Consider the following 10,070-nt stretch of genomic DNA (forward strand, 5'->3'; position numbering starts at 1 on the left):
GAAAGGAGAATCTGGTATGCAAACTTCAAAAGAGTCTGTACGGACTAAAACAGGCTCCAAGACAGTGGTATTTAAAGTTTGACAGCTTTATGAAGAAAGCTGATTTTTCAAGGTGCGAGGCAGATCACTGCTGTTACTTCAAAAAATTTGAAGACTCGTACATGATACTGCTACTCTATGTCGACGACATGCTAATCGTAGGAGCAAACCTACAGGAGATTGATCGGTTGAAAAAAGGGTTATCGGAAGAGTTTGCAATGAAGGATTTGGGAGCTGCAAAGCAAATCCTTGGGATGAGAATCGACCGAAGCAAGGAGGGCATCAAACTCTCACAAGAAGAATATGTGAGGAAAGTTATCAAAAGGTTTAACATGCATGATGCCAAGCCAGTCAGCACTCCCTTGGCTGGACACTTTCGGTTGTCAAAGGATCAGTCGCCGACAACCGAGGATGAGAAGAAGCAGATGGACAAGATACCTTATGCATCTGCAATCGGTAGTCTTATGTATGCAATGATATGTACAAGGCCAGACATTGCACATGCAGTGGGAGTTGTCAGCCGATTTATGAGCAATCCGGGAAAGCAACACTGGGAGGCTGTGAAGTGGATATTCAGATATCTGAAAGGCAACTCGAGTTCAGCTCTGTATTTCCGAAAATCAAAAACAGGATTGCAAGGGTATGTTGATGCTGACAACGGTGGTGATATTGATAGCAGAAAGAGCACATCCGGGTATGTTTACACCTTCAGAGGTACTGCAATCTCTTGGGTTTCCAAGTTGCAAAAGATAGTAGCTCTCTCTAGTTGTGAGGCTGAGTACGTTGCTGTGACGGAGGCCACAAAGGAAATGATGTGGCTACAATCTTTTCTGCGGGAATTGGATCAGGACCACGAGGGAAGTGTGCTATATTGTGATAGCCAAAGCGCCATTCATTTGGCAAAGAACCCGGTTTACCATGCTCGAACGAAGCACATACAACTCCGGTACCATTTCATTAGATCATCTTTGGAAGATGGAGCGCTAGTGCTTGAGAAGATCGCAGGGAGTCAGAATCCAGCAGACATGCTGACAAAGGCAGTGACGATAGACAAACTGAAGCTATGCTCAACTTCAGTTGGCCTGCACGAAGTATGAAAGTAGGAAAGAGCTGCTGCATCGATCAAAGTGTGAAGACAAATTAAAATTAGTCTTCAAGTGGGAGATTTGTTAGGTGTGGAATTGGCCAAACAAGTCAATTCTTTTGTTCACATAGTCGTGATGTAAGCGCTTACCTCATAATAGTTGTGATGTAAGCGCTTACCTCATCATAGGAAATTCATTCCTATAAATAGGTAGCTTATGGTTCATTTGTAAGATATCATTAAGACCATTTGCTATACACATCCCAAGAGAGAGAAAATCTAAGAGAAATACTCTTAGTGAAAGGCCTAAGTAAGAGAAGGTCTTTGAGAGAATTTTCTGTGGTAAAATTCTTGAGTGTAATTGGGATTGGGGTTGTGAGGTTGACTGTTGTAAACACTTGTAATATTTCTTCTTTAATAAGATCTGCAGCAGCAACGTGGACGTAGCTCTCACATTGAGGGTGAACCACTATAAATCTGTGTGTGTTATTTATTCTTCGCTTACATCACGGCGTAAGTAGGTTCTGTCTAAGGAGGTTGGTATTTAAGTGGTCCAGCTGTGACCCTCCAATCTTTCCTGGGAACCTGCTTACAAAGGTCGGATTTGGGATTTAAATCCTAACAATAATTACACATAATATTGTTGTTTAATCTAATCAACAAGCATAACAAAAAATACCTGGCCAGAAAATTCAGTGCATATTAAAGAGTTACAATTTTTCTTATGGAATTTTTTAAAATAGGATTCGATTCAACTGTTTGCTGTAGAAAACAATAAAATTTATGGTGGTCGAAATCTTGAACTTGTTACAGATATACCAGCTATTTATCAAATTTATGACATTGTTACAAAGAGAAAGTTTCAACTTATGTGGGGTATAGTTAGTTTAATTTATTGACTTTAGAAAAAGAATAAAAGAGAGAGAAGAATAATTTGGAAGATACCTCTAAGAAAAAGCAACAATTATTGAGTAAGCCAGCCTATTCTGAATAGATCAAAAAATTTGTCCAGTGCCCATATGGCTATGGAATTTCTTTAGCTTTTGCCTATAGACCTTGAGAATTGGTCAAGTTTTAGAAATTCAATAGATGTGTAACAATTTAAGTTGAGATTCCTTCTCAAATTGTGAAGTCCTCCAACCTCATCATTGCTGTCCAAAGAAAAAAGAAAAAGCCAGAACCAAAGATTCTTTCCTTTTTCCCCAAATACTGTTTAAATAATTACACATTTATCTCAAGCGAGTTGAGATAGCTATATGTATCTCACTATTCATTTTTTTGCACGGATTGCCCTTCTTTTGGGTTGGTCTTTAAATTTTGCCCCTCATATTTGTGTTCTTTAAGTTTTGCCCTTCGCTTGGATACCTGAGGTTCTGGGTTCGAACCCCCGCTCAGGTATAAAATAAAAAAATAATTTCGCAAGGCATGGCTGGGGGGAGTGTATGCCGGATCCGGCATACAATCCTTAAGGAAAAACTAAAGTTATGCCGGAGGGGACAGACTTTGCTTTGAGACATATATTTATTTATTTTTACTTTTCAAGGCAAACTTTTAATTATGCCTTAAGGAAAAGTTCCGTCTTATGAGGCATACTTTTAGTTATGCCTTAACTAAAAGTGTGCCCTATAAAATATAACTAAAAGTATGCCCCATAAGGCGGAACTTTTCATTAAGGCAACACTAAAAGTTTGCCTTAAGGAAAACTTCTGTCTTATGAGGCATACTTTTGTTATGCCTTAATTAAAAGTCTGCCCCATAAGGCATAGTTACTTATGGAAAAGTTTTGCCCCATAAGTCATAACTAAAACTATGCCTTGAGGAAAAGTTATGCCCCCTCCGGCATAACTTTAGTTTTTTCTTAAGGACTTTATGCTGGATTCGGCATACAATCCTTAAGGAAAAACTAAAATTATGCCGGAGGGGGCAGACTTTGCTTTGAGACATATATTTTGTTTTTTTTACTTTTCAAGGCAAACTTTTAATTATGCCTTAAGGAAAAAGTCCGCCTTATGAGACATACTTTTAGTTATGCCTTAATTAAAAGTCTGCCCCATAAGGCATAGTTCCTTATGGAAAAGTTTTGCCCCATAAGGCATAACTAAAACTATGCCTTGAGGAAAAGTTATGTCCCTTCCGGCATAACTTTAGTTTTTCCTTAAGGACTTTATGCCGGATCCGGCATACACTCCCTTCAGCCCTGCCTTGCGAAATTATTTTTTTATTTTATGCCTGAGCGGGGATTCGAACCCAGAACCTCAGGTATCCAAGCTAAGGGCAAAACTTAAAGACCACAAATATGAGGGGCAAAATTTAAAGACCGCAAATATGAGGGGCAAAATTTAAAGACCACCCAAAAGAAGAATTGCCCCTCACTATTTATGTTATTTACGTCCCTTCATTTAAGTTCATCTTTAACCAAAATAATACATAATTTTAGTTTCTCTAACACTAGAAGTTCTCATTTTACTGGCGTTTAGGTCTCTAACAAGGCTAAGACTCCTATTGAGCATTTAATCTAAAGTAAACATATTACCAAAGAAAAAAAAAAGTTAATCTCAACGGGGTGATGGGATCGCCTTTGTAAATTATTTTCTTCCATCATGTCCCTATTTTTCTTTGAGTTTGCTTGGATTCTGAGAGATTTTAAGACTTTTGAAACAACTTCATTTGATGTAAGATTATGTCCAACTTTTCATCTTCTAACACCCTAATCAACATAGTTTTATAGCTACACACTAATGCATATGAAAGTCTACGCAGAACATGGCCAAATCATCTCAAGCGATCATCTCTTATATTATTCTACGTTCTGTGGGTGGCTCAGCTTGTAGATCTAAAATTGGCTGGTATCAACTTATATTATACTAAAAAAATTCTTTTCCAGGGTCAGCCAAACGCAGTGGCACAATTTATTGAAGTTATCCCTTCTGGACCATGTATAGAAAAGGCCAGATTGTGAGTAGATTTTAGTTAGATGAGGCATGATGAGGGTGGGACATAGAGCAATAATTTCACATTTTAAAACCAACCTTCTATCATTGACACGGGATATCAAAGTTGAGGATGCAATAGGCAAACATAAGAATTCTCAATAAAAGCTCTCATTGGCCAGCAAATAACTGACATACTAAAAAATAGTCAGCTCTTGCAGAAAATAATGCACTTCAAGTGACCCTTTCAACTTAAAATAAAGGCACCAATAAGGAAAAGACAAATAGATTGCACTTATTTGGCAATTTTAAGGTAAAAGGATAATGCTATTAGTGTACATACAACTCAAGAATTTGAACCAAGTCATGTACAGATCTAAGAAAGGATGGATATCTCACTTGGAGAAACCCTCTAAAGCCTCAATAATTACACTCATAATTTGCCTGTCACAGCTCACTATCATTCATAATTTTTCTATTCAAGAATATTATATAGGAAAACCCCAAAAGTGGAAAAGGGAGGGGGTGGGGTGGGGAAATTTAACAAGGGAAAGAGAAAAGGGGTGCAATGGGATGCCTCATAAACTAACCTCATAGATAACAAGACAATTTTACAGCCTCTACTATTGTATGAAGTGCTTGTGAAAACAAGAAAATGGAGTTTCTTGTAAGAGCTATATATCAACAGCATCAACTGGTAAGGATGTTGTTCTGTGAAGTGAATTTGGAAGCAATGTTCTGGTGAAGAAACTCTTCGCAGTACTAACCATGTCCCTGACGTTCGGGGAACCTTTGATCGCCTCACATTTTCGGGCCCTTTGGGATACCGAAATGGGGCAGCTATTATTGACAAGTCCATTTGATTCTGAACTAATGGTCTTACCACAATCAGAAGATTTTAGTAGAGTTTCAAGACATGAAGTCCTATTCTTTGTCGTCTTCTTTTTCCTCTTAGAGGAACCTGTAGGAGGCTTTGAAGCTTTTGGTGGAAGTCCCAAGTGTTGATCTTTTAGCTCCCTTAATTTTATCTGGTAGTTCGCTTTGAGCCATCTCATTTCCTGCTCAATCAAGTGCTCATACTCAGATATTTCATTAGATGCAGGAATTTCACCTAAAGAATGGGGATTCGATAAAGATCTGACTAAACTTTTTGCACCTGACTCTTTCTGACCTTCTGTTGAATGGTCGTGATCCAATTTCTCACCTTCTTCAAGGGAATGACTCTCCTCGGATCCCACCGAACTGGATTCGAAGCTTTCATGCCGATCCCAAATCTCTGTATGATGGAAACCATTCATTTTGAACAAATTGTAATGGACACCATTAATATGGCTTGATGATGTTGGTTCATCAGAATAAGTCGAAATAATAGGCCGAGGACTGTTAGATTGATACGTAACCTCTTCAAACCGACCATGTGTAGCAGCACATCCATTGCATTCCGCTAGCTGCAAATTCTGAGCAGCTGGATTTTTAGACAGGAAATTCATGAACGAACCAATAGAGGAATTGTTGGACGAACAGTTGCGACAGAAACTAGCAGAATTTGCAAAGCGAGGGGTTTCTTCTATTCCTGGCCCTGGCTTCCAGTCGGGTTCTAATTTGGAAATCTCACCATCAATCATATCGGCTATTTTTGTAACATCCTGATCAGTTATATCCAATTCGGACACCATTTCAGTTGCAACAGTTAATGCTGTATCATATTCAACATCAAATGGGAAATATATATTCCTGATACGGCCTGCAAAGACACGAATTTTCAGCTCATGATAAGCATAAACAATAAGTTCAAGACAATAAAATATTGCGCTGACCTTCTTTGTCTGCAATTCTAAGTCTTAAAAAGATGCTACCATCGTCTCTTCTCTTCCCTTTGATAGTTATATCCAAATCTGGGGAATGTTCGTCGTGTTCATCATCGTTATACTCGAAAAGTTCAATTCCAGTTTGCTCATATTCATTTGGATCAGATGCCCATTCATTCGGATCATCAAAACCATAATCGTTGCAGTATCCATTGTAGGCGCCATTACGAAAAGATTTTCTATCATAATCTAGTCCACGACCAGGCTTCCTTAGCAGAGGGTTCATATAATCTAGTTCTCTCCTGGACTCTGTAGGTCTTATATCTGATTCATTATCATCAATTTGGAGAAAAGGGTCATCCAGAAGCTCTTTTGCTGAGAGCCTTAGAGACACGGTGGCCAAGCATTTTTCAACGAATTGACGTATCTCAGGATCCTTCACTTGGTACAAGGCGTCTGGTTTTTTCCCCTAAAAAGTTGATGAAATCAGTTGGGATGACCACAACAGGAAGGGAAGGACAATGGGGGGTACAAAAGATATAAGTACTTACAGACATCACTTTCTTGTAGATCTGAGCAGGATGGGTGCACTCACTATATGGGTACTCAAAAGTAACCATTTCTAATATGCACATCCCAAAAGAATATATGTCAACTAATTCATTGTATTCCTCCTCGTATATTTCTGGTGCCATGAACTCAGGCGTTCCTGATCATTACAGACCGATAAACATTTGAGCAAACCAGTTCCCAAGTTGATCATACATTTCAAACATCTAAGTTTAAAGGGACTAAAATCAGTGTAAGAAGTATACCAACACAATGAGCAGCGTGTGATTTTCGCAGAATAGCAGCAAGGCCAAGATCTCCAAGTTTAACTTCCCCTTGGTTTCCATTGATAAATATGTTATCACACTTAAGATCTCTATGGATAACAGGGGGATCATGGCTATGAAGATAAAGAAGTCCATTCAAGATCTGTCTACACCAGCGCTTTACTGCTCTAATATTGACTCTTTTATGCTTCTGCCTATACCTATCAAACCCCATAAACAAAAAAATCAATGATTTGAGGGTGGTGAAGGAGATCCAGATTTAGCAATAGCATAAAATCAAATGCCAATAAAGTGAATAAGAAGATGAACAGAAAATTAAGAACTCACTGTCTAAGAGTTCCAGAAGTGAACATTTCAGTGACAAAATTGATATTCCTATTAGCAGGATCCACCCAAGAAGTGTAGAAAGTCATGATACTTTTGTGCTTCAAAGTCTTAAGCAAATGAATTTCACAGTAGAGCCTTTCAAGATCTTCAGGACTTTGTAAGAAATCATAAAGCTTCACTTGGTTCCAAGCAACTTCAATCCCTTCATATTCATCAAATGCTCTATAACTGCATAAATCATCAGACACAAACCAATCAAATCAGAATGATCCACGTAAAAAAAATTCATCCTTTATCCAAAAAATTGAAGAAGAAAAAACCCAAATCTTTAAACACCCCATTTCTATTAACGCACAGTAAAGATGCAACATTTATACCAAATACCAAAATGGGTGTCTAGTAGATCTAATAAATACCCAATTTTTACAAGGTAAAAAAGAGATGAGTTTTGATTCATACACAGTCTTTGAAGCTCCTTTTCCAAGAATTTCATTGTACTGCATCCAAAAAAACGGGAAAAGAACAAAACATCAAGCTCAATACTTTAATAGAGTGAAAAAACTGACAGTTGGTATTGTTCTTTTTGGTTATTAAGACAAAGACACATAAAAAGAAAGAGAACATACTCTGCCATATCTACCAGTTGGATCAACTTCAACAAATTCAGAAAACTCTGGTTCTGTATGTGTAAGACCATTCATGCTTTGACAAAAATTTATCTTATTTAGCTTCCAAAGATTGTGTCTTTTTTTTTTTTGTGAAACATTCACCAAGAAAGAGGTCAGTGGAAACAAGAAACAGATGAAAAATATTATCTGTGTTTGCAACTGCAACTCTTTATTTGTTTTGGGAACTTTTTCTTGAAAGAGAGATTTATGATATGAGAAAAATATGGGAAACTGAGTTTATTGAAGGTTTCACAAACCCAAACAACACTTCTTGAAGGGTATCCACAATAAACGTGAGTCTACAGAAAACTAAGAGAAAAAAAAATGAGGTTGGGTGGGGTGGACGGGGTGGACGGGGTGGAGATAGGGTAAGGTAGGGAAATCAAAATGAGTCTTGTATCTCTTGCTTGTTATTTTATTTTATCAATAGAGAAATCAATGAACTGTATCAAAAAGCAAGCCAGCTTAAAAAAGAGAAGACAAAAGGACAAGAAAAGGGCAATATGGTAAAAAAAGGAGGTCACGTCGTCAAAGATTTGATTAAGATTTAAGTGCCTGCCATTTCTCAAATGTCATGTCAAATGAATTTACTAGAGACATTAGTTTCAATTAGTTTATTTTAATTAAGATTAAGGCCGAAGAATCTAACAATTGAATGCTATGTGTCAGGGTTGTACAAAGTAATTCGATAAATTGCACTAAATTGATAAATCAAATTAAATTGAGAAAAAATTTGACTAGTAATTTGATTTGACTTGATTTGATGTTAAAAAAAATAGATCATAATTAATTTAATTTTAGCTAAAAAAAATTAAACCGAACCAAAAATTTAAGTGCCTGCCATTTCTCAAATGTCATGTCATATGAATGAATTTACTAGAGACATTAGTTTCAATTAGTTTATTTTAATTAAAATTAAGACTGAAGAATCTAACAATTGAATGCTATGTGCCAGGGGTTGTACAAAGTAATCTGATAAATCGAATCAAATTGAGAAAAATTTAACTAGTGATTTGGTTTGACTTGGTTTGATGTTAAAAAAAAAACAGATCATAATTGGTTTAGTTTTAGCTAAAAAAAGTCAAACCGAACCAAACCAACCCGACATTACATGTATTCAATTTTTAAAATATTTTATACATAAAAATATTTATTTGTAATGTAATTTATAAATATTTCTTAAATTTTTTCGTAATTTTTTATCTATTATCATATTATTCAAGCTTGAACTTAGAATTTTGAATGTCAATAAGTTTTATATTCTATGGATGTTAGTAACTCAAATAAAGTCCAAACTAAAACCAATTCAACACGAATGCTAACAAAAGAAACTCAATTTACCGCTAAGAATGACAATAATGTTGGATATTTATTCGTTAGTTTTGCATAATTGGTTTAGAGAGTGAAAATACATAACTTAAGTTTTTTTCTTTGTCGTGTAACTAATACTTGTTAGCCGTACTTATTTTAGCATAACTTAATATTTTTAGATTATGGTCATTTTCTTTATGGCTTATTAATTAGCAATATTTATTTTAACCGATTTTATTATATATTGTTGAATATTTTAATACAATGTCATCACTCTTCTCACATTTTGTGTTATTTTCTTAAGAAACACCTTAATTATATAGTTGTATCTTACTAGGACTAAAGAAATATTTGAAGTAAAAGTGTATATGTTTTGTATCAAGACTATTCCGAAAAAAAAAAAAAACTGAAAAACCCGAGAAAACCCGAGGTTGAAAAACCTGAATTTTTATTGGTTTGGTTTGGTGTATAAATTTTAAAACCCGACGCAATTGATTTGGTGATTGTGATTCCATGTAATTGCTCGTATTTTTTTATTTTTTTGTTTTATTCATTTAGCATAACATAACTGTATTGTTTTTCTGATTTTTAAAATTACGCCTCTTAGTATTAGAAAGAATGTGTCATTAACAAGCTTGATATATAATAAGTGATGTTCTTAAAGTAAAATTTCGTTGTGAATGAGATTATAGATTTATATTTTCTCCCTTTCTTTTACTAAGTTAAGTTGGAGCTTAATTATGTAATGTTGGAATTTGACATAAGAATATTATCTTAAACTTCTTCTTTTTTTGGATTTTGAATTTAGGTTATATTTTTTATTTTAATTTATTTGCTTTAGTACTATTGACTTGTTATTTCACATCACATGTTGTTTATTTTTCACTTACGATTGATAAATTTTTTTCTTGTCAAACATTTGAATAATGTTATGGGATTATATTTAAAAAAATTAATTCTTTTGGTCAAACATCCAATCCATGATGCTCTCACAAAAAGGCTACTTTAAATTTTTATAATTAATTAAAACTAACATATTATTAATTTGAAAAAAATATATATCAATT

At 35.3% G+C, this 10,070-nt stretch overlaps 1 protein-coding gene across 1 annotated transcript; it reads right to left on the reverse strand.

The window, feature by feature from the left end:
• Positions 1–4,367: 4,367 nt before the first annotated feature.
• LOC132645250 (probable serine/threonine-protein kinase WNK9) lies at positions 4,368–8,115 on the reverse strand. The gene is made up of 7 exons (XM_060362132.1): positions 7,651–8,115; positions 7,484–7,521; positions 7,025–7,252; positions 6,677–6,897; positions 6,413–6,570; positions 5,871–6,330; positions 4,368–5,797 (listed from the first exon to the last, which is right to left on the reverse strand). Exons 1-7 carry the CDS (start codon positions 7,723–7,725, stop codon positions 4,728–4,730), a joined length of 2,250 nt encoding a protein of 749 aa, XP_060218115.1. The 5' UTR covers positions 7,726–8,115; the 3' UTR covers positions 4,368–4,727.
• Between the last annotated feature and the right edge of the window lie 1,955 nt (positions 8,116–10,070).

Source organism: Lycium barbarum, chromosome 6 (assembly GCF_019175385.1).
Source record: "Lycium barbarum isolate Lr01 chromosome 6, ASM1917538v2, whole genome shotgun sequence".
NCBI lineage: Eukaryota > Viridiplantae > Streptophyta > Magnoliopsida > Solanales > Solanaceae > Lycium > Lycium barbarum.

What these genes read in the sequence shown, in the direction of transcription:
- LOC132645250 (XM_060362132.1), bottom strand. Translation starts at nt 7,725, where the DNA reads ATGAATGGTCTTACACATACAGAACCAGAGTTTTCTGAATTTGTTGAA. An exon ending in CAACTGGTAGATATGGCAGA is followed by an intron (nt 7,522 to 7,650) that starts GTATGTTCTCTT and finishes TTTTGGATGCAG; the next exon opens with TACAATGAAATTCTTGGAAA. An exon ending in ACTTCTGGAACTCTTAGACA is followed by an intron (nt 6,898 to 7,024) that starts GTGAGTTCTTAA and finishes GGGGTTTGATAG; the next exon opens with GTATAGGCAGAAGCATAAAA.